The sequence below is a fragment of the Phalacrocorax aristotelis genome, chromosome 20, assembly GCF_949628215.1.
Source record: "Phalacrocorax aristotelis chromosome 20, bGulAri2.1, whole genome shotgun sequence".
NCBI classification, from domain to species: domain Eukaryota; kingdom Metazoa; phylum Chordata; class Aves; order Suliformes; family Phalacrocoracidae; genus Phalacrocorax; species Phalacrocorax aristotelis.
Genome location: NC_134295.1, coordinates 443,540 through 468,361, shown reverse-complemented (window position 1 = coordinate 468,361; position 24,822 = coordinate 443,540). Strand labels below are relative to the sequence as shown.

General features: G+C 49.0%; 1 protein-coding gene across 1 annotated transcript in view; it reads left to right on the top strand.

Moving 5' to 3' along the window:
• Positions 1–24,822, top strand: part of LUZP1 (leucine zipper protein 1) — a 41,785-nt gene that overhangs the window by 9,160 nt on the left and 7,803 nt on the right. The window contains exon 2 of the mRNA XM_075114471.1: positions 21,076–24,346. Coding sequence (XP_074970572.1) covers positions 21,194–24,346 — 3,153 coding nt within the window. The 5' untranslated portion in view covers positions 21,076–21,193. The remainder of the gene's footprint in view (positions 1–21,075; positions 24,347–24,822) is intronic.

Sequence of the window (24,822 nt, the reverse complement as noted above, 5' to 3'; positions counted from 1 at the left end):
GCTTTTCTAGCAGCATGAAACTGAGAATTTGGAACAAAGTTTTCCCATGATAGTCATGAGTTGGTTGGCATCTTTAACCCTTTTGTGCCCTATGGATGTGGGCTGGTAGGAGCTGGACAAACTTTGAAGTTGGTGTATTCAGGGTATCCAGCCCTGTCTGTGGGAGAAGTACCGCTCAGCACCTTCCTGATGGAAATCTTGTCCCACGCTTCTGACCCCAGACAGCTTGTTAGCTGTGTACTGAAGGAAGCAGCCGGATGCTCTGGATGATCTTCTTCCTGGGAGGTTGTGGCTATTCTGCTGTGTCAGTGCCCACACTATTCACTTTATGCAAGCGAGTGGGGAATAACTCCAGCCCGTTTCTGGGAAGAGGGATCAGAGGCCAGACATCCCTCTGCTGTCTCTTTCTGCATTAAGGCTCAACAGTGGCCAGTCACCAGACCTTGGACCTCTTAACTCAGCATCGAGTGTTCCCTCACAGCTCTTAGCCCAGAGCAGGGCCTGTAGCACAGTGCGCGTGGCTGGTCTCTGCCTGCCAGGGCAGTGAGACACGCTCACCTTTTTGGGCCACTTGCCCAGCTTCTGGTGCAATGCTCTATGTCCTGTTTGTGAAATGCCCGTTGTCCTTTTGACATGCTCAGACTGCAGGTGAAAATATTCGGTCCATAAATCCACCAGGGGGTTTGAGTGGGCTGTTTTCAATGGCACAACTGCCCAGTGTCATAGCACTGTCCTGTGTTTAAGTTCCCACAGCTACAACTGTGCTCTCCAAAGGCAGCATACTCCTTAAGAGATCCAGGCTGTTATCTGTTTGTAAAAGTAATTTTATTTACTTTTTTGTTACCTGAGGGTATTTTCAGCAATATATTGAACACAAAAGACTCCTGTTAGAGTCTTCCAATCCACCCAGCTGTCTTCACTGAATAAATCACATTTAAGAGAATGACACAAGCTCCTGAATACCTCCTTTCATTTACGTTTGCACTTGCTGGTGAGCAAAAACCATATATTCTGAAGGTGCAGGGTGGGAGCTCACACAGGAAAAAAAATGCCTGTCATTATAAGGGAGTCCAAGATCACAATTAATATTTGTGGAACAGCCAGGGGACAGAGTTCCCGAGCGTTTGTGTTGGGAGGCCATGGAGGATTTGGAGATTACTTGCAGTGAGTTAGTTAGCCAGCCAGCCTTCATTTGCCTGCGCAAGTCGTCGTGAAACGCTGTACCTGAGGTCCCCTTACTTCAGATGACTTCGGGGAGAAATTGCGCAGGCTTTGGCTGCGTTGCTGCCTGTCTGTGAGTCAGTGTGTGCTGTGGGTGGGGTATCCGCCGCTCCTGTGCCGCTAATGGCAGGGCTTCCTGCTGGTGTGTCATGCCTTGTCTTGCCTGCCTGCTGTCCTGCTGGCTCCCAGCCCGTGAGGGGCTCACTCGGCTCAGCTGGCTGCTTCCCACAGAGCACCCCAAGCACCTCTGGAAGAGACTCCAAGCAGATGATGGAGCCTCGGTTTAGTAACGGCACGCAAAGTATTGCTTTAGGGCAGAATGTGGATTTCGTGGATTGCAGAAGGAGCAGATAGGAGACAGTCTCCTCCCTGCACTGAAAGGTTTGCTTCGAGCCTGCAACGATGCTGCCAGTGTTGGGGAGTCCTGTAGGTGGGCTGCATGGTGTAACCCAAGCTGGCTACCCTTCGTGCCAGAGGCATTTCAAATGGCTGTCCTCAGGAGGAATCCTGGGCTCTTCGTGCCAGCATCGTCAAGCACTGCTGTTTCCCAGCCAGCTGAGCTGAGGGATGCTGCTAGTCTCTCCCCTCTCTAACAAATGCTTGTCCAAAAGCTGCAGGGTCGCTCAGCATTTCTGGTGCTTCTGGACTCCAGCACATGCGTGAGCTGCTGCAGTCCTGCCACTGCCAGCATGCACGCACACAGTGCACTGCAGGCTCCCGTACAGACACAGCCCTGCCACTAGACATTTACAGTTCAGGTCTAAACCCTGGTTTGCTCCAGGAGCAGCAGCAGCACCTCTAATCTATTCATCTTCCCTGGCTTCCTCGGGGGCCCTTCCACAAGTCTGAATTGCTACTAATTGTAGCCTTCGCTCAACCCCATGCATTTTGGCTGCAAGCACAGGGCAGGGCAGGCTGCTGAGCATTCCTGCAGAAGCACTGCTGTCCGTATGTCCCAGTGTAGTGTCCTAAAATGGTGCCAGCAGTTTCATCTTTTGCACCTGCACTAAGCAGGGCAAGCGTTGAATTTGCATCGGGGAAGCTGTGTCAGATGTCAGCTAGGCCAGAGCAAGGGAGAGCAGATGAGCCAAGGGAAACAGCAGCGTACCCTGAAGACGAATCCCCCCACAGCAAGAGCAACTTTCCATAGACTTAGGGTAACACCTTTACTGATTTTGGGGATTTTGGTGATCATGTTTTTCCTCTAGCGGTGGGGCCGTTCTGTTCAGTGGGTAGATAGCAGTGCTAATGGTTTATAAAGAGGCCCTACAAGAGAGCAGTTAAAACTGGCCTTATGCTTGAATATTGAATTTTATCAAGTAATTTGTCCTAGATGTCTGCTGAGGGTTATTGAGTTAAAGGGCTATCAGTAAAGATTAATGAAAAATTAAAGTTTAGACATTTATTTAAATCTGAGTGATCATTTTTAATTCAGTTCTCATTTTACTTCCTCGTGCTGCCATGCCATCAGCCTGAGGGTCTGTGCGGTGCCTGCTGGGCCTGCTCAGAGTGAGTTCTGGGTGCAGGCCATGGGAGGAGGTGCAGTGCAGAGAGGACAGGGTGCCTTTCCCAAAACATAGCTAAAAGTTGGCCATTCGTCTAAGCTGTTCCCAAAAGGTTTTCCCTACTAGTACTAAGGAGTGCTAGAGGACACTCCTGAGCCATGGATCACTGTCATTGGTGCTGGTTTATGGTGCTATGGTTCTTGGCATGGTGTGGCCTGGACCCTCCCAGATGGCTCCCAGGGATGGCTCAGGAGTTAGCACAGGTGAGGACAGTCCCGTTTGGAGACAAAGCGGGTTTAGTAGTGCAGGGAGGTTCGTTCCATAGTAGTTGGCCCTGGGGCAGAGGACAGACCTAAGGAGGGCTCATGTACTGATATAGGTATACCTTTAAGTGCTCTCTCTGGTCAGCAGGATGACAGTGCAGTCTCCAAGGGGCCATTCATCTGCTTGGCCTTAGTCAGCAAACAAGGATCAGCTGAACAATTATCTGACAGTGCTGCCCACTTTCTTTTTTACTTTTTTTATCTGTGGAGGGTGTTTGAACTGTTTTGTATCAAATGCTTTAGAAGGCTAAATTTTGGGGACACAGGTTCTGTCTAAGGAGATGGACCGTTCAAGCAGAGAGCTAAGCCAGGTTCTTTCCTCAGACCGTACAAAGGTAGGGCTGGGTAGAATCATAGGATGGTTTGGGTTGGAAGGGACCTTTAGAAGTCCAACCCCACTGCAGTGAGCAGGGACATCTTCAACTAGATCAGGTTGCTCAGGGCCCCGTCCAGCCTGACCTTGAATGTTTCCAGGGATGGGGCATTGACCACCTCTCGGGGCAACCTGGGCCGGGGTTTCATCACCCTCAAAGTAAACAATTTCTTCCTTATATCTAGTCTGAATCTCCCCTCCTTTAGTTTAAAACCATCACCCTTTGTCCTGTCACAACAGGCCTTGCTAAAGAGGTCACCCCCATCCTTCCTACAGCTCCCCTTTAAGCGCTGAGAGGCCACAATAAGGTCTCCCTGCAGCCTTCTCTTCCCCAGCTGAACAACCCCAGCTCTCCCAGCCCGGCCTCGCAGCAGAGGGGCTCCTGCCCTCGGAGCGTTTCTGTGCCCCCTTGGCCCCGCTCCAACAGCCCCGTGTCTGTCCCGTGCTGAGGAGCCCCGAGCTGGAGGCAGCGCTGCAGGGGGGTCTCCCAGAGCGGAGCAGAGGGGCAGGACCCCCTCCCTCGCCCGGCTGCCCACGCTGCTGGGGATGCCGCCCAGGGCACGGTTGGGTGTCTGGGCTGCGAGTGCATGTTGCCGGCTCATGTCCAGCCTTTCGTCCACCGGTACCTCTGAGTCCTTCTCCGCAGGGCTGCTCTCCATCCCCCAGCCTGTACCAGGGGCTGCCCCGACCCATGTGCAGGACCTTGCACTTGGCTTTGTTGCACCTCATGAGGTTCTCCCAGGCCCCCTTCTCCAGCTTGTCCAGGTCTCTTTGGGTGACATCCCATCCTTCTGGCATGTCAACAGCACCGCTCAGCTTGGTATCATCAGCAAACTTTCTGAGGGTGCACTTGATCCCACTGATCCCATTGATGAAGATATTAAATAGTACTGGTCCCAGTACAGACCCTGTAGGGTAGGACCTTGATGTTAGGCAGTCAGATTTTCTAGTGTAGAAGAGCTGGGTGGGATGCCAAAGGGCTGACCTGCTCACCTTGGGTTTTCAGCAGCCGCTTGGCTGCCTGTGATGGTGTGGCACTGTGGCTGAGCTGGGCGCTCGGTGCTGAGGTTGTGTTCCCTGCTGCGGGTGGCTGAGCCCTGCATACAGGGGGCTGTGAGAGGGACATGGGACTGAGCCAGTGAGGAGCAGCACATGTGGCTTGTGAGGAGAGCTTTGCCTATCAGCACCGTGCAACACTGCAGTTGCATCTTCAGTGCAGCACGGAGCTGCCTGCTGTCTCTGGCCAATTCCTGGTAACATGGCGATGCCTCAGTGATCCCTTTGTGTGGGCATGTGCTCCAGAGTGCGGCCCTGTAGCCAAGCCCTGAAGACCATATTGTGTCATCAGGCCCCAAAGTCCTCACAAAAATTACTTCATCAGCTGTGTGCACAGCTGTTCTTTTAATGTGTCCAGAGCATGACTTGCCTTTTTCACAAAAGATGACCTTGTAGGTAGGTGGAAGCTCACTTTTACTGCTGTATTTGCTTTCTGCTGTGAGTCCACCCGTTCTCTGTTTAGGTGGTTCGCTTGCCTGTGGTGCAGGACTTGGCCTGGGGTGAATTTTGGTTTGGGTTCTGAATTATTTTTCCCATGTGTCAGGATTATTCTGTTCTGGGCTCACTGTTGCTCTCAGTTTGGTAGCATCTCTACATTGTCTCAATCTCCTTTCCACCCCGTTACCCATGCTGCTAATGAGACTGCTCAACAGACCCAATGGAGGGGTTGTGCTAGGAGAACATAAGAGGGGAAAGATCACTGTTTATCATGTTTCTTAAATTCTTCCCCTGACAGACATTGCTGGCGACGTTCAGAGAGATTTTGGGCTACACAGACCATTTTCTGATGTCCCATACAAGTTCTTACCATCTCTCTTTTTGATTATTGAAAAGGTTTCTCATTTTCACACTGAATTGGGACAGTTTCAGAGAGTCCTGGGCTTTCTGGCTCATTGTGGTTTCATCTAGGCATGTGTTTCCCTACTCAGTTTGTGGGAATCCACATGGGAGACAGTGTCAAAACCTTAATAAAGTCAAGATACCTTATGTCTCCTGCTTCTTCAACTTTTCAGTGTGAACTCTTACCCAGTTTAACAAGGGTTAAAGTAGTTACCAGCACAGCTATGAATTCGGATGTCCCAGTTCTCTCTTCATTTTCACAAGCTTATGTGCTTCATGTATCAGACTCTGCCTTCAGCTTGGTTTTAGGGATGAGAACCTCCCTAACCTGGGATCAGTCTCCTTTATCAGAGTTTAGGCTAGTTAGCAAGATTATATTTTGCTCTTGATGATGAGCAGAATCTTGTTCATTGAGGCTGGCACAAAACTACTTTTAAAAAATATGCAAATTCAGTTGTTAAATAATCTGTTGACAGCTCTGTCTTGGGTTGTGACACAAGACCAGAACATTCCCTCTGTGAAATAACATGTTGTTGCCTCCTTGCAGGGCTTCCACCTCTGGGCAAGTGTGGATTCAAAGCCCTCTGAAACAGCAGACACTGAACAACACAGAAGCAAGCACGGAGCTACCTGTGTCCAGCCCCAGACTGCACATTTATGGAAACATGGAATGGTTTGGGTTGGAAGGCACCTTAAAGATCATCTAGTCCAACCACCCCTCCCATGGGCAGGGACACCCTCCACTAGACCACGTTGCTCAAATCTCCATCCAGCCTGGCCTCGAACACTTCCAGGGATGGGGCACCCGCAACTTCTCTGGCCAACCTGTGCCAGTGCCTCACCACCCTCAGAGTGAAGAATTTCTTCCTTATTTCTAATCTAAATCTCTTTCAGTTTAAAGCCCCTTGTCCTATCCCTACATGCCCCTGTAAAAAGTCCCTCTCCAGCTTTCTTGTAGGCCCCCTTCAGGTACTGGAAGGCCACAATAAGGTCTCCCTGTAGCCTTCTCCTCTCCAGGCTGAACAACCCCAACTCTCTCAGCATGTCTTCATAGGAGAGGTTCTCCAGCCCTCGGATCATCTTCATGGCCCTCCTCTGGATTCACTCCACCAGGTCTATGTCCTCCTTCTGTTGGGGACCCCAGAGCTGAACACAGCACTGCAGGTGGGGTCTCACCAGAGCAGAGCTGGGTCATGTTGAGCTTCTCATCAACCAGCGCCCCCAAGTCCTTTTCCTCAGGGCTGGTCTCAATCCATTCTCTGTTTAGTCTGTATTTGTGCTTGGGATTACTGTGATCCATGCGCAGGACCTTGTACTTGGCCTTGTTGAACTTCTTGAGGTTCACATGGGCCCACCTCTCCAGCCTGTCGAGGTCCTTCTGGATGGCATTGCGCATGTCAACTGCACCAGACAGCTTGGTTTCATCTGCAAACTAGCTAAGGGTACAGTCAATCCCACTCTCCATGTTGCTGACAAAGTTGTTAAACAGTGCCAGTCCCAATCCCGACCCCTGAGGAATGCCTCTCGTCACTGGTCTCCGCTTGGACATCAAGCTGTTGACCGCAAGTCTTTGAGTGTGACCATCTGGCCACTTCCTTATCTAATGTGTGCTCCATCCGTCAAATCCGTGTCTCTCCAATTTAGAGACAAGGATGTCGTGCGGGACACTGTGAAATGCTTTGCACAAGGTAGAGGGTGTCAGTTGCTCTTCCCTTGTCCATCAATGCTGTAAGCCTGTCGTAGGAGGCCACCAGATTTGTCAGGCACAATTTGTCCTTAGTGAAGCCATGCTGGCTGTCACCAATCACCTTATTTTCCATGTGCCTTAGCAGAGTTTCCAGGAGGATCTGCTCCATGATCTTGCCAGACACAGAGGTGAGACTGACTGGCCTGTAGTTCCCTGGGTCTTCCTTTTTTCCCTTTTGAAAACAGGGGTTATGATTCCCCTTTTCCAGTCAGTGGGAACTTCACTGGACTGCCATGAGTTCTCAGATCTGATGGATAGCGGCTTAGCAACTCCATCTGCCAGTTCCCTCAGGACCCGTAGATGCATCTCATCAGGTCCCATGGACTTGTGTACCTTCAGGCTCCTTAGATGGTCTTGAACCTGATCTTCTCCTACAGTGCGTGTTCTTCATTCTCCCAGTGCCTGCCTTTGCCTTCTGTGGCGTGATCACTTGCGGCTTGAGCACTTGCCGGTGAAGACTTGAGGCAAAAAAGTCAATGAGGACCTCAGTCTTGTCCGTAGCCTGGGTAACCAGTCTTCCGTTTCCTTCTGGAGAGGGCGTGCATTTTCCCTAGTCTTCCTTTTGTCACCGATGTACATACAGAAGGTGTTCTTGATGCCCCTGGCCAGGTTTAGTTTTAAGGCTTTAGCTTTCCTAACCTATCTCTGGCTGCTCAGACAATTTCTCTGTATTCCTCCCAGGCTACTGTCCTTGCTTCTACCCTTTGTAGCCTTCCTTTTTGTGTTTGAGTTTGTCCAGGAGCTCCTTGTTCACTCATGCAGGCCTCTTGGCGTTTCTGCCTGACTTCCTTTTTGTTGGGATGCATCACTCCTGAGCGTGGAGGAGGTGATCGTTGAATATTAATCGGCTTTCTTGGGCCCCTCTTCCCTCCAGGGGTTTATCCCATGGTACTCTACCAGGCATATCCCTGAAGAGGCCAAAGTTGTCTAGCCTTGCACAGTCCTCTTACGATAAAGCACCAAGCAGGTCACCTGTGTCAGCTTGGGTATCAGCTTCAGGATCAGAGGATTTACCAGCAGACCTGGATGCTGTGTTTGCTTTGGCTTTACTTTGTAGCTCTGCCCGCCTCCAGGAGTGTGCTGAAGCCTGATGTGTAGATGAGGTGAACTCATTCTTTACCCTTACTATTAAGCCATGCTGTCGTGCAATGTGGGATTCAAGGTTTTTACATCTGGGCCAAGTCATGAAGCAGAGCAGAGGTGCTGCTTTGCCTGACCTGCCAAAGAGGGCAGAGATCTGTCAATGAAGAGCCTCTATCTGTGGTTTCCATCTCCGCCATAATCCTTGTTTCAACCAGCTCCTGATGCAAATCTAGCAGGACAGATCTTTTCTTTCTTTTGTGATTTTAAGCTGGGCTTGACCTTCCTACCCAAGACCATTACATTTATCCTGGACCAGACCACAAGTGTATCTAGCCCTGTATTTTTACAGTGGCCAAGAACAGGCCCTAGGGAAGAGAGTAGAAACAGGAAAACATGCGGTAAGTAGCTCCTGCATGCTCTCCCAGCCTCTGGCCCCTTGTAGCACTGGCACTTACAGAGCAGGATGTGGCTTCTGTAGATTTACTAACCCTCAAAAGACATCTATGGTGTTACTTTATCTGATTGCCCCAAACCCATGGAAACTTCTGGCATCCACAGTGTCCTGTGGTGGAGTCTGACAGCTTATCTGTGTGTCACGAGGAGCAGCATCTCTCCTTGTTTGTCGTGACTGCAGAGACGGTGAACATTTGACCATATCCCTCTTCTCCAAACTATCCATAATTTTACAGATCTGTAATATTCCTCCTGAGTTATTTAATTTTCCAGGTTAAATAGTTCTCGTTTGTCAGTGTTTTTCTCTGCAGAAATCATACTTTTGAGCATCTTTGTGGCATATCTTTTCTAGCTGGCAGCAGAATAGGGCCGGAATTACAAACAGCTTTGGAGATGTAGACCTTCAGAGTTAGCCTTTGCCTCTATACCCTGAGCTCAGAGTGTCTTCAGCTGCTTTTAGTAACGCGGTGGAGGAATGCGTTGATGTCGGGTGGCAGCGAGGGCAGGTCCTGCATTGCTAGCGTCACGTGGGGGCACTAGCTTCTCCACAAAGGTGTGAGTTCAAAGTTGAAGTGCAGATCCAGGAAGCTGTCTGTAGGTAAACCCAGTTCCGCTGAAGTGCTTGTGTAGGTGGGACCTAGTAAGAGCTCTGTCACTGCTTTCCTGAAGAAATGGTCCTGGCAGCTGCGGGCAGTCGGCAGTCTCACTGATTGAGAAATGGTGCCTTCCTCTGCCTCTGCCTTCCTTGCTCCTGTGCTGCTCACTTTCACCCTTGCTCATACCTTGTACTCTTCTGTGCTGGGACGTACATTTTTCTGTCCACTATTTTTTACCTTAATGAGATTAGTTTTAGCCCAGATGAGTCCTGCATGAATGTGTGGGATAGGAGTGTGTGACTGTGTATAGGAGGGGGGAATATGCAGCTGGGAGTGAGAAGGCACCAGATCCAACTCAGCCAGCATGCACTGCTCCAGCAGCTGCAGTGTTAGGACAGTTTGGGAATCCCTGAGCAAGCTGCAATAGACCCAGTGCTTGTTTAAATGGCGGAAGCAGAGCAAAGCGTAGGAATCTGAATTGCAACACAAGCAAGGAAGCTTGTTTTTTCATCAGAGCACGGACCTCAGGAAAGACAACTTGTAAACCTTGTGAAAAATGGGCAGCAGAAGAAAGAGGACCTGGGGGAATCCTTGAACAAATACTATCAAAGAGTACCTCCTTGGGTAGACGAGATCAAAAAACCTGGAAAGTGCCATCTTGCTTCTTGAGTGTTATCGTGTGGTCTGAGGGCCAGAGAGCCATTGCTGTGGCCACAGATTTGTCAAATGCTGCTTTATTTTGGTGGGATGTCCAAAACAATGTTGAAAATAGGCCATGGGACTAGCTGGGCAGCGGTGCATCAAAAGACCAGTCAGGGCTGCTGGGGAAGCCCAGTAGCAGTGGGTTGGGGTTCAGTGTGATGCCCTACAGCCTCTTTTGGGTGAATGGAAAATGCTACTGTGGATTTTGGAGTTGCTTCCTGGCAGCAGCAGCCAGCCTGAGACCCTGCACTTTGGGATGATTAGCAGAGCTGCTGCCTTCTTCTGAAACACAACTCAAACTGTGAGGACGGCAGCCCTGCTGGTCCCAGAGAAGAAAACTGGGGACATGTGTTAGAAAGCTAGGAGCCTGCACTGTCACGCTGAACACCGGGGATCCTGGGACTGCATGGGTGGAGATGAGAGGTGCATCCCATTGTCCTCTGATTGTAGAACAGCGCGCTGGGAGCTGTTAGGTGGTGGTTTTCTGCTTAGTGTCCCCACATGGCTTTGCCCTGCAGACACGTTGCTGCCTTGGCCTCCAGACACTGGTGCTGGTGTGAAGCGTATCTTCCTTTTTCCAAAACTCTGCTCTGTCCCAGCTTTTGCGATCTGCTGGGAGTTTGCTGAATTGCATTTCTGTGCCACTCACACCCAGGCTGGTTGCCTGCCTGTCCTTTCATTTCTGTCCAAGGCAGAAAAGATGGTTCAGTAGCTGCAGTAGTTCAGGGCAGTCAGTAGCTATGGCAACTCCCCAAGCTGTTCTTGTGGCTATAAGAGAGCTAAAAAGCTTTCATTTTAGCACTTAGGAACTTCATTGATTGAATTCTTCCAGGTAGAAAGACACAAGAATAACTAGTTTCAGTGTTACTGGGTCCATAAGTTCGTTTTTTTGGGGAGAGCTTTTGGAGCAATCCCCATTTTCTGCAGGGTTTATAGGGATCCATGTGGAAACATCTGACTGGCAGAGCCAGGCTGTTGTCCAGGAAAGCTCACAGCAACAAAGGAGCGTTCCTGCGAAGGAGCTGGCTCAGATGTCCTTCCACCACTCTGTTCAGAGAGTGTCATATACCCTGTATCAGACGGGGTGCAGAGAAACATATAATGCTCCAGTTTTCATGCCAACAGGGATGTATCGGTGCCCATGTGGCTCTTGGGTATAATGCTAGGAAGAATGTGAAGGTTAAAGCTGTCTATGCCTAATGAGCAAATGATTCAGAGATGGCTATGAGTACTTAAAGCTGATCTTATCGTGTATCGTACCAGGAATGCCTTTCCCAGCTCTGTAGATGTTGCTGGATGATATATTGTGCAGGTTTATGCTTTTGGGCACGTAGCCCATTTGTAGTGTGGCACTTGTCAGATGTGCAGTGTTAGTCCTGTCTAACCTGGATAGGTGTTTGGGATGGGACAAGAGCTGAAGATGATAAGAGCTCTACTGGATAAGAGCAAAGGTTCTCCCATCTCCAGCAAGATCTAGAAATGGACTCCCAGGAAGGAGGATAGGGACAGGGGAGTTGTGCAACGATGCAGGCCAGAGGATTCTCCCAACCTCCAAGTTCTGGCTCAGAGACTTGCTGAGCTAGGGGTGGGTCCCAGTCCCTGTGTGTATGACCTTGAGGGATTTTTTTCCATGAATTTTTCTAGTTGCTGCTTTATGAACCCCCGAAGAACTTCTAGCTTCCACAACGTCCTGCAGCAAGGAGTTCCCCAGTGTAAAACCATGTACAGGGAGAAGCAGAGCGCTGAAGAGAGTGAGCCTAACCAGAGATGAGCGTAAGGCAACAGGATGGGAAGAGGGATTGAAAACAGCAGCAGGAATTGGAGCCATTATTACATCCCAGCCTTCAGCACAAGCATGACAGAAGGGGGTGGAGGGAATAGAGCCATGCCTGAAGGGTAAGATTTGTGGTGGCCAGATGAAGAGGTCAGAAGAGCAAGTGTAGGAGGCAAGCTTGTTAAAAGTGACGATATGGAAGATAGGTCTGAGAAGGGCTTTTACTGTATGTTCAATATCTGGGGAAAATGGAAGTTTGAGAAGCAGAGAGAGATAGACTGATGTGATGGGGGAGAGAAGAAAAGGAACAGAGGAGAGGACACTGTAGATCAGACCAAGGTGCCCGTCCTCTCAGCATCCTAGCTGCACGTGGCCAACAGCAGATGTTGGGGAGGAGCATGAGAATAGCTAATATACAGTATGATTTCCCCCCGCCCACTTCCAGGGACTTCCTAAGTCATAGGACTTTGTGTTCTTTACATTCAATAATCTTAGAAATTTTCTTCCACTAATTTTTCTAATAATTTTCTGGATCTCTATAAACTTTTGGCATCTATAATATCCTGAAAGTGGTGATTTCCATGGTTTTGCTGTTGCTCTGAACCTCCCTGTAGTCATTCCAGCTGATGCCCATCAGTTTGTGTTTTATGGACGGCAGCAAACTTCAACTTCCTCTGCTCCTCTCCTGATTTTTGTGGCTCTGCATTAGTACCTCCTCCGCACATCGGGTCTCTCTGCTTCAGGCTGGAGGGGCTGATCCTGGGCAGTCTCCTTACGTGCAGCCTTTCTGAGATGGACAAGCCAGAAGCACGCAGCACTCCAGACTGAGCAGCAGTTTTCACTCTTGGTTTACAGACCTCCTCTAATACTCTGGTTTTTGTACTGCTATTAACATTGAACCAGTGTCTTCATAAGTACTGCAGTATCCCTGAGGAGTCCAAGGCCCCTGTCCTCAAAAGGGGTAGTGCTGCAGAATTACAGAGAAAAACCAATGACAACTGGGTACAAAGTAGACAACAGTAACAGACAAAATGCTGGCCTTGTGGCAGGACAGTTGGGAAACTTCAGTTAGTTTGAGGCTCTCCTAAAGTTTGGATCCTGCGGCTTTCAGCCAGCCCGTGGGTAGTCCAGCTCCAGGCAGCACCTTGCTGCTAGCACATGTTACAGGGGTGGGGAGAAGTGATGGTGACAGCCATGGTCCCTGAAGCCCTTGCAATGTCTGACAGAGGTGGGAGGAAGAGGCAGAGGGGTGAAGAAGATGGAAGACCTCCATATAAATATTATAAAGGCACCATTGAGCTGGGGCTGCTTTTCCCATGCCATCTGCAGGAGGCTGCCAAGTTTGTGACTCGCTTGAGAGATGTCCGCATAGTGCTTGTGAAATCAAATGTGACGGTAAAATCTGTTTCTGAGCACAGTACAAGTAGTAGCATGGGACACTGAGTCAGAGAAGAAAAACATCTTCCTCAGCTTTTACGCCAGTGCAGAATGGGACGTTTTTCCTGTGACAGTGTGAAGAAGGTAGAAGGGTCATTCTTGAGGTCTATGATGTGATGTGGTCCCTAGCTGTCCCACCAACTCTTCTGCTTGCCTACAATACATAAAAACATGTTGCTGAATTCAAATATAAGGCAAATGTAGAGCTTGTCAAAATAGGTAACTTGTCTGCTGCATGTACAAGGCATTCTTTGATACCTGGCAGATAGGAGCAGCATGCTGAGGGGCTTTGAAAGTATCGATCCATTTCTGACCAAGAGCTCCAGGGTACAGGTAACATCCCCTTGCCATGGGGTTCCCAGGGCAAGGATGCCACCAGCTTCAGGGCTGTTTGGTGCTTGTGCAGGGTAACACCATCGGGTATTGCTGGAAGGAAGACGCTGCACAGTCACCAAACGCTCGGACCTGCTCTCAGTGAGCCTTTCCTTGTGAGTCTTTCCAGTGCAAGGCAAGCAGTGATTTTGAAGGGGAGCCAGAGGAGAGCGGAGGCAGCTTTGTAGAGAAAGCAAAATCTCTGCTGTGCACAGTAAAGCATCAGTGACTGTGTCTGCTCAAACCCCAGTGCTGCTGTCATGAACTGGGGGTGGCTTTACGCTCTGCTTTTTTCACACTGGCCCTGCCAGCTCCATGTAGAGAAATTCCTTTTTTACTGCCAGGAGCAGAGCAGCGCTGAGGAGTTTGGTGGGTGATCGGAGTGTTGGCATAGGGTCGGTGCGACTCAGTGACATGCCAGATCATCTCCAGCATCTGCAGAGCCTGCTGCAGTCTCCCACGCTTGCTGTAGATGCTATTTGGTGTCTTTGTTTTAGTATCCTTGAACATTGTGGTTGCTGTGGTTATTTTTGGCTGCCATCTCATTATTTCAGGTCTGTAGTCTAGCATTGTATTAGTCAATATTCAAACCACTTCCAGCTTGTTGAGCTTGTTCTGGCTTTGAGAATTTCCTCTCTCACTAGATGCAGACATTTCTGAGACAGTTCATCCCCCAAAATACAGACATCCCTAAAAGTCACTTGGCATTTTGCCTCCATGTTCGGTGGGGCCAGGGTGGCCCTTTCCCCACCCTACGCAAGTGAAGGCAGCGTCTGCATCTCTTCAGCTGCCCCAGGTGGTTGTTAGGTGGCATGCAGGGCTGATGACACATAGTGGACTCCAGCTCTTATTTAGTCTGAATGTCTTGTTTTATACCCTTTTTCTTCTGGAGTATTTTTCTCCTGTTCCCACGACTGGGTATCATTGTGTGGGGTCAAGAACCAGGTGCTAGGAGGAGCTCATAAAAGGCAAAATCAAATTAAGAACTTCCCTTCCTTCGCTCTTTCATTGACTGAAGGCTCTGCCGACAGTATCCTCGTCTGCTGCAATCTGTGACACCCATGTCCTTTTTCTATATAAATGGCAGGGAAGTTTTGCTTTACAAATGAAGAATAACATGCTGGACTCCTCCCAGCCCATTCCACCCAGGGGCAGGGAAGAAAAATCCTGCTGATGCTCTCACCACATTGAGCTGTGATACAAGCATGAATCGTCAGTAGCATTACTGCATTTGAGCATGACATGTTCATGCTCCCTTGCGTACGTAAGCAACACCAGAAACCTTTAAATTAAAACTGTAGATGTATATGCACACGGGGCAGAATCCAACAAACACACCTAACCTCTACTTCAGGTGGATGAGTGTGCATTAGAACCGGACCATAGTCGAATCGACTGCCCCCTGCCCTGCCTGGCCTTCTGGGACTGCTAAAAGGAACCCCCTTGCTACCCCAGGTTTTGCTGATGTACGTCTCCAGAGCTGTCCTTACGCCTGAAGTGACTCTCAGCCTCCTAATGCAATTTGAATACGGAGTATGGAGGCGTGCGTTGCCTAAGGCTCCCTTTCCCTAGGTGTGGGCAAACACTCCCGGCATTGTGCTCAGTGCAAAAATACAGTTCCCATGGGTATTCTGAGTAATAATTTAGCAGAAAACAGAACAGGGAGGACCTAATCTCACCCCAGCATTTGGGGAGGTGGAGGCAGTAGTACCAGGTGTTTGCCCCATCCATGAGAGCATGGACAATAGCCCCACTCTGCTCCTCCCCTGAAACTAGACCACGTGTCAGCTGAGGAATGCAAACCTCTCCGCCTATGTGGATTTGACAGTGCGGAGGACCCCAAGAGCTCCAACTACAGGACCCCAAGAGCTCCAACTACAATGGGGCAAATTGCTATTCTCTGATTAAAGCTGTGTTTGAATCTCTTGATTTTCTATTACCTGTGATGAGGGCTGTTCTCCAAGGTCTACTGGAAGCCCCTACAGCTTCAAGAGCAAAAGAAGAAATTAATAACAAGTGGCTGTAGGCCAAGGCATTAATAACTCTCATTCATCTTTAGGAATGGGTACGGCTGAAACCTAACATATATGATGTAACATTATCCTTTTGATGGCAGGTGCTGTGGAAGACCAGCAGTGCCGTCACTGGGGGCCCAGGCTTCCCCACCACAGCGAAGGATGCTGCATTATCAGTATAAAAGCACAAGCAAAAAGATAAAACCCCAAAGATTAAGTGCAAAATGTGCTCATAAGAGATAGCAGAGTCTTCTAGCACTCGACAGTCATGCATGGCAGCTGGCAGCATTTTTATCTTGGTGTAGCAGAGAGCACAGTAGGAGTGGGTGCCAACAGTTATTCCCACATGGGCGCTGGGGACATCCTGAAACCCAGAGCAGTGGGTGCTTGTGGGACTCTTGCCAGCAGCCAAATCAGAGCAAGGAACATGACATGTGGTGTAAGATGCTTCTGTGCATCTGGAGAAGAACAGCATCAGGGTCCTAAGGACTTCTGGCAGAGTATCTGTGTAGGTCTTAAGTAGTAGTCATTTAATTGCTGTTCCTGAAAGAAAATATGATTATCTCACACTTCATAGATTGTTTCAGCTAGCACAAATGTTTCTAGCTGGAGGTTTTTTGCCTCCATGCACAGCTGTGAACTGACTGTGTTTTGTGCAGACAAGATAGCGTAGTCCCAGTGGAAGGTTATATCCAATGATGGTCCTAAAGAAATGTCTCCATAAAACTGTAGGTAATGATGACCAAAACTGAGTATGCAGAAAAAATTGAATTTAAGAACGTGAAGGGTAACTGAGTGTTATGAAAGTACTTTAGTAAATGTCCTGAATACTGAATTCTCACAGATGTTTAACAAGATGCCATGGCCAAAACCGCAGAGTCAGAAGAGCCCTGGAAGATAATTGTACTAACAGGGGAGGATGCAACTGATAATGATAAATACAAAAAAAAGTTAGAGATATACACACTTGTTCAGGAATACCAGAAAACCCAATGACAAATACATGGGGAAAAGTAGAATCAGACTGAGTCATTTAAACAGTGAATCCCGGTAAATTCACTGCAGTGTTTGTTAACAAGTTAATACTGTGAATTGGTTAAATTTTGCGTCACATTTCTTTTGTGAAATTGGGGTTTGGCTTAATGTGCTATAATAAAGAACCTTTTAGATCGGACAAAATCTTTTCTCATTGTAGGTATTTACTAGCCACACATTTTGCCTTGATATTTGCTTTGAATAACAAATAGTTTGTGGTTCTCCAGGCTTCCTATGTGTCTCATCAGAAAGGCATTTTTTCAAGAACTCAAATCCAAACAGATGTTATTGTAGCTCTTTGCTTAATGCAGGATTCCCCTTGTTGTTCAGGTGAAGTCAGTGATTTCTTAGAGTTTATCAGGGTAAAAAAGCACTCATGACTACTTGCCAAAAACTTTCCTCAGCTTCCTCAGCTTTTCCCAATCTTTCAGCTTCTGTTTTTGATGCATGGCCCCTGGAGAGAGGGGGGCGTCATTCCCAGGGCAGAGGACTGCCATCCAGATATCTGTGCCTGAGCCCAGGTCTAGCTTCCCTTTGTCATCAGTGGGCAGAGTACGATCCCTCAAAGGGTGATTCCTCTCCTCCTGTGGAAAGTCCTGCCTCCCTGGGAAGGTCAGATGAAGACACTTGAGTGTCTTTTCCTCTTCGAATCTAGAAGACTCAAGAGCAATGTGTAGGTGTGTCTCTTGCTCTGTGTCACTCCTTAAGCAAGGTGAGATGCGTCAGACTTGGCTGTGTAAACACACAGTCCAGTACTGCATACACTGTAATGTCATTTCTACTGTCATACTTCTACTCAGTATCTCCTGCTGATTCAGCCAAAAAGGTCTGCCTCTGAGCTGCAGCAGTACATTACCTGCTTCTGTAGATAAGGTTTCTGTTGTGACCATTTAAGCCTTTTCAGTGTTTCCAGGATACAGTCCTTCAGAGTCTGTTCTCACTTGATCAGTGACTCAGATGGCTCTGCTTAACTGAACTGTCCTTATTATACCTGAATGCATTGAGACCAGCCCTGAGGAGAAGGACTTGGGGGTGCTGGTTGATGAGAAGCTCAACATGACCCAGCAATGTACCTCCATGGAGGGAGGTCCCACAGCCTCTCTGGGACGCTGTGCTAGTGTTTGACCACCCTCATGGTGGGGAGGGGGGTTAGTCCTAATGTCTGCTTAGAATTTTTCTTCTTGCAGCTTCTATCTTTTGCTTCTTTCACTGTGTGCCTCAGACAAGAGCCTGACTAGCTTCTCTGTTCCCTCCCATTTGGTAGCTACAGGCAGCAAAAGGACTTTGCCTTCTCTTCTTCAGGCTGAGTAAACCCAGTTCTTTCAGGGTCTCCTTGTATGCCCAGTGCTCCAGCCCATGGCCATCTTGGTGGCCTCTGCTGGACTCAGCCCAGTACATCTGTGTCTCTCTTGTACCAGGCAGTCCCAGACAAAACACTGCACTCTAGATGTGGCCTCACAAGAGCCAAACAGAGGGGAAGGATCACCTTCCTCAACCTGCTGCCTGCACACTTCTGACATAGCCCAGCCTGAGGTTGTCCTTCTTAGCCAGAAGGATACTCTGCTGTTCAACTTCTCATCCTCCAGGATTCTCCAGATCCTTTTCTGTGAAGTTGCTTTCTAGCCATCATCCTTAGCCTATCCTGGTGCCCTAGGCTTGTTTTTGCTGAGGCTGCTGTCCACCCCTTTCTCCAGCCTGTCAAGGCCCCTCTGAGTAGCAGCCCTGCCCTCCAGTGTATCAGCCATGCTTCCGCCCACCTCCCAGTCTAGCATCATCCTTGAACTGGCTGAGAGTGTGCTCCATCCCGTGTCATTTCTGTCATTAATAAAGACATTAAACATCATCAGCACCTGAGGGACACCACTAGTAATTCATTCATGCAATTAATTGCTGAGTTCCATTTTCTGCTTCATTTGAAGATTTGAGTGTTTCCTCCTAAATCAGGTTTTCCTCTGGGCCTCTGAGCAACCTCTGACATCCACAGCGTGAGATCGGTGACTCAGTCCCAATATCCCTCTCCTGCTCTTTATGACCCGTGGGCTGTGACAGTGTAGCTGGAGGGTCTAAATCCTGACTCATGGCCCGCACTGAGCTCTTCACCCAGTATTATCCTGTGCAGACACAAAGGTATGTTATTCAGCCATGGTCCAGACACTGTAGGAAACAGCTTTAGGAGCGTGGTTTGGTGGAGCACCAAGATGGGTGGTTCACCAGCAGTACTGGGTCCTTTCCTAGGAGTCTGTGCCCACAGCCCCCTTCCTTCCTGGTGAAGACTGCATTGGACCATGCCAGGTCACCTCCTAGGGCGATTGTTTCTTCTGCTGCAGAAGCCCATTGTCTTCAGGGCAAGGCCACCTCTGTGCACCCAGTTGCTCACTGAGCTTGAGCCTCTACTGGCCTCCATGGTGTGGCTTCCCCAGGGGGCTGAATGTGTGTGTATGTGTGTGGGGTGTCCTGCTCCAATCCCAGCAGCAGCTGAAGCTGCAGGAATATTTGGGATGTAGAGGAAGAGGGAGGAAAGGGAAGAGCGGCCCCTCTGCCCACCCACCTGTGGAGGTAGCATTCCATTTCCCACACCTTCCCATGAAGGGGGCATTGGGACTGGTCCCCCTACAGAGCTTGTTGAGCCACCATGGTCTCTCTGTGGTGAGGAGCCTGTCGCTTGGGAGCCGGAGCCGCCCACCCCGGCTGGCACGATGCTCACGGGCCACATAGAGCCCTCACCCCTGGGCTCTGCAGAAACAACCTGCGGGAGCTGCAGCCTGAAAAGCAGTGCTGCACACCAGCCCTGCTGCCTGCCTGTGCCACGCTCTGCCTGGTGCTAGTTTAACTATTAACTCCCTGCTCTGAGGCCTACTGGCGACAGGGCTTTGTTTCCAGAGCCCGGCCAAGTTGCTTGCTTTGGCCCTTCCTGCAACGCTCTGGTGATGTTTCCTGACGGGATCCTGCCTGGGCTCTGAACAGCCTTTCCTGTCAGCAGACAGCTGTGCAGCACAGCCGTGTCCCGCCTGGCCTTTACGGTCTGTGGGCAGGGCGAGGGAGAGTGGCCCAGGAGCGGGATGTGGTCATGGCGGTGAGGGAGGGCAGTGGCATGGGGCCAAGGCCAGGCATACCCCTGCGCACGGGGTGAGGTTCTTCTCCAGGTGCCTGAGACCACACAGATCAGCTGGTGACGCCCCAGAGCGAGGGAGGTCCCTCAGGAGAGGGGTCGCAGGGTGCCTGGTGTGCAGCACGAGCGCCCACTGTGTGTGCGGGTGCCTCAGCAGTGCGGGCCCCCCTGCCTCGCAGGAAATGAATCGCCTTCAGGCACAGGCTTTGCGTCGTGGTGCTGCAGCCTCCCTTACTGGCACTGTCCCCTCCCCATATCCTGCTCCTTGCTGCTTGGTGTTGTGAAATAGGAAACTCCTGAGTGTGTCCTCTGCAGGGAGCTCTGCAAAAATGGAGGCCAAGTCCTGCTTTAAGGCAGACAGCCTGAGCAAGGGCGTGGGTCAGAGCTGCAGTCACCCCCTTCCCTCAGGTTTGTGGTAGCCCTCGCACATGTTGGGGACATGCCTTAGGCCCAGGACAGGGTGATGCCAATGCTGAGCACCAAAGAGGGACTCCAGATCCCCCCAGCAGCCATTCTGGCCCACTCAGGTCCCTCTCACTGCCATGCACAGATGGGATATTTAAAAAACGCCCTGCCTCTGAGCGGAGCTGGGAAGAGATCTACATTTAGTGTGTCAGAGCATGCCTGTGTGTTACAATCACTGCTCATTGTCAGTGGCAGCAAGGAGAGGCATTGGCGTTCGCAACTGCTTATCTCCTGGGTGGGCAAGTGGGTGGCAGCCGAGGGCAATGACAGCTTTTGAAACAGGAGGGGGAAACTTGAAACACCACTGGCACCATGTCCTCAGCATGTGACTACAGCCCAGGTGAAGATTTCTGCCGAGCAGCCTGGGCTGCAGGAGGAATACTAGCAGCGGTGCACAGTGCTGACTGGCAGCAGCTCTCACACCCTCTGTCTGCAGGCTGGATGTGTGGGGGCTTGCCCCCTCCTCAGGGGCCACCAAATGGCTGGGGGCTGCATTTTCTAGTTTTCAGGTCTTTTATATGATTCCTGAATATCCATCTCTAAGGCATCTTCAGGAGACTGGTGCAGTGCTGAAAAGAGAAGTGTCTGCTGCGTGGGCATGTTGTGTACAGGGACCCGAGTCCTGCATGTGCCTGAACCTCTGCAGCCCAAGAGCTTGCACATGGGCAACTTGTACTGACTGAACACGGGGGTGGGGGTCTGCTGGTTCTGCATGCGCCGCCTGTGCAGACCCGCAGAGGAGGGCACTTCCTTCCCCCAGCTATTGGGAACAGGCTATTTTTGGAAACCCTGTATAATCAAAATAAATGGACTGTGGCTCTTCTCTGCAGTTTCATTTCTCCTAATTTAGCACTCAGAAATGTGTTTAATTAAAAAGTTACTTATATAAATAATTATAGTCTAACTTATACAGGGAGAATATTTATATTCTGCGCTCTCACATTAATTTTAAGCATTTTTTTGTTTCAGGGTGAGATTGCCTCTGTTCAAAGAAGTGGTGACATACCAGGAATACACAAGGTGTTAAAGACCACACCGTTCACCCAGACTAAGTAAAGCTTTCACCTAGAAGGAACAAAAAATAAACATGGCAGAATTTACAGGTTACAAGGAAACCTCAAATCGGCACCTACGATTCAAATTGCAGAGTCTCAGTCGTCGCCTTGATGAACTGGAGGAAGCAACCAAAAACCTGCAGAAAGCAGAGGATGAGCTGCTCGACCTCCAGGACAAAGTTATCCAGGCAGAAGGCAGCAACTCCAGCATGCTGGCTGACATAGAAGCCCTGCGGAAAAGAGTGCTGAAGATCGAAGGCAAGGATGAAGAAATTAGGAAGGCTGAAGAGCTTTGCCGGTTAATGAAAGAAAAACTTGAAGAGGAAGAGAGCCTCACCCGAGCACTGAAATCAGAAATTGAACACCTTCAGAGGAGAATGGTGGAGCTGGAGAAGCTGGAGGAGGCCTTTGGCAGGAGCAAGAACGACTGTACGCAGCTGTGTCTTAGCCTCAATGAAGAAAAGAACTTGACCAAAAAGATATCTACAGAATTAGAAATACTTAGAGTGAAAGTGAAAGAACTGGAAGTGTCTGAGGACAGGCTGGATAAAACTGAGCAGAGCTTAACGGGTGAATTAGAAAAACTGAAATCCTTAGCACTGAGCTTTATCACTGAAAGAAAACATTTTAATGAAAGAGAAAAGCAGAACGAAAAAATAATCCAGGAGCTAACACAGAAACTAGAGCAAAACAATAAACTAAACAGGGCAGATCAAACTAGAAATGCATCCAACTTGCTAGAAAGATCATCAAATAATCTCCTGGACAGAAATGATTTGAGAATTGAAGATGACTTGAGTTCTGCGTTGCCCTCTAAGGAGACCAGGAGGAAGGGAAGTGTGGATTACCTGAAACATGTAGAAAATGAAACCAGGAATAAATCAGAAAACCAAAAGAATAAAAATCAGGAAGACAATAAGGTGAAAGATCTTACCCAAGAAATTGAGAAACTTAAAACCCAGATCAAACGTTTTGAATCTTTAGAAGAAGAACTTAAAAAAATGAGAGCCAAAAACAATGACCTGCAAGACAGTTACTTGAGTGAACAGAATAAAAACAAACTCTTAACGGGTCAACTAGAAGAAATAAAAATGCAAATAAAGAAACAGAAAGATCTGGAGAATGGAGAGGTTGAAAATGAAGATACAAGCTTTTCTAGCACAGGAAAACATGACAGACCTAAATACAGAGGTATCGCAGCTGATTTGACAGCTGCCAAGCACAAGCCAAGGGAACTCTCACCACAGCAGCGCCGGGAAAGAGTAAGGAACAGAGACTTCTCTGTCAGTAACGACAGCCACGGTGGGAAACAGGTGCCCAGTCCAAGCTTAATGAACAGAAAAGCAGGAAAAGCATCTGGTGCATCTGCCCTTTCAGACACTGCTGTGACAGATACAAAAAGACTGGAAGAGAAACCTTTAGTTTCCACTTTTTCTTCTGGTCAGAAGGAAGGCTGTGTCACACAGAATGAGGGGAAGAGATCAAAAGAGCAGCCCTCTGTCCTCAGCCGATACCCTCCTGCTGCCCAGGAGCAGAAATCTTGGAAAGCACCTTCCAAAACTGTTGGTGACACAGGCCTGAGATCCAGGGCTGAAAAGCCGTCTCAGGTGCTCCGTGGCAACTGCCAAAGCGGTGCTGACACACGGGATGAAAAGTCAAGCAAAGGAGAATCAGTGGCTTCTTTGTCTGAGAAGCTGAAAACGAGCCAGGCAGAAGTCAGTGACTGCTTGGGGGACACGCTGCTCACCAGGGATAATCACACCTCTTCCAACGGCACAGCTTCCATGTACAAGTATCACCTCTCCTCCTATGTGTCGGCATTGGACTCCACTGGCTCTAAAGCAGAAGCAGTGAACACTTCTGCTGTATCACACAGACAGCCCTCAGAGGGGAGGGCTAAAAGAGCAATAATCTCCCAAGAAAAAGAATTCCCAGACACATCACTCGAAAGTGTGAAGCCTTCAACACTAAAAAAGCGTTCCCATTGCTCCAGGAGTCAGGAAGACATTCTGCAGATTCTGGCAGGTCTTGATAAAGAAGACATGGAGCAGTCTTCAACTTCGGCAATGGATCAGGTAAATGCTGGCTCAAAAATGGACTCCAAAACCATCCAGAGTAACCAGGAAAAAGTTAATTCAGATGAAGAATCGGGAAGAAGCAAAAAAACAACCACTCAATCAGACTTTGAGACAAGAAAGAAGGTCAGTTCCAAGCAGTTCTCTAATTCCAGGGGAATTTTTAGAGCATCACTATTTGAAAATGACAAAACCACTGTAAACGATGAAGACTCCACCAAGTGTACAAAATTGTCAGATGCCAGCACCGGAGGATTTAAATCGAGAAGGTCGTTCAGCCCGAGAGAAGCTCTGAGATCAAAAGCTGTCATTAAACCTGCAATTGTTGAAAAGGATATGAAGGCAGTCATGGGAGGGACTGTTTCTGAGGCAGAGTCAGAAAAACAAAAGTCTGTTTTTAAAATGGTAACAAATAAAATGACAAGCAGCATCACAATCTTCCCTTCTGAGCCAACAGCTCCAAGGACCAGTGCAGATACAACAGCAAAGGAAAGGCATGTTACCACCAGTAACATCAGAGTTGCTCCAAATGAGTCTTCACCAATAACAAACAATCTCCCCACACCCTTCGAGATATCAATTAATAAAAGTGCTCTGAAATTGTCTGAGACAGACAGAACTGGAGAGGCAGCACCTAGAAGTAAAGCAGAAACAATGGTCTCCAGAAGCAGCATTGTGATAAAGACTTCTGAACTCACGGAGAGGAACAGTGAGCCACCTTCGGAGACAATCAGCTGGAAGAGCCATGGCTCTTCAGAGGCAGCTTCAGCCGAAACAAAACATGTCACTGTGAGAAGTTCCTGGAGAACAAGACAAGGCTTACATTCCCTGGAGGACTCTCAAACCAAAGTGGAGAAGAGTGCAGCTTCCAGTACTGCAAATGTGTGCAGGTCCTCAGTGGACCTCTCCGAAATGGAGGGGAACAGTGGAAGAGCAAACTCCCTGGAGCAAACCTCAGCGAGGACCAGTGCCATGGCTAATTCCTGGAGTGCCCCTGAACTGGGGTCCCAAAGGACCAAAAGTAACTTAAGTGTGTCTGAACTGCTAACACGCAGAAGCCATGCAAGTGATCCTACAGTGGCTTCTGCTTGGCACCGGCCCACGCTACCTGTAAGTATCCTGTGTTAAACACTCTTGTCTCTCAGTGGATGAGGTTTTCCAAGTTGGCTGTTAGTTGTCTTACACCTTATTTCCTGAGGTGCTGCCCTCTCCCAGCTCCTGCTGTCTTCAGTGGAGCATCTCGTACGTGAAGTACCCGATTTAGACTTCTTGAAAATAGGTCCATCTGCTTGGGTCTTGTAATGCCATATGAATAACCGTATAGTAGCATTTGGTCTTGCCAAGACCAGCGAAGATGTAGACACAGCTTATGTAGGATGTGGTATGCTTCTGAGAGTGGCTTTGCGTGGCACTGTCAACCTGGAGCAGTGATGAAAAAATGATGGAAATGAGAAGATTTTAATAGGGTTGTGCCTCAGGCAGAGCTGTAGCTCTAACGGCAGCCCTAGAGATGTAGCTCCTTTTGGTAAGAGCTGCGCAGTTTCCCCATGTGAAACCAGACTCTGGTCTGGAAATGCTTCCCGGGC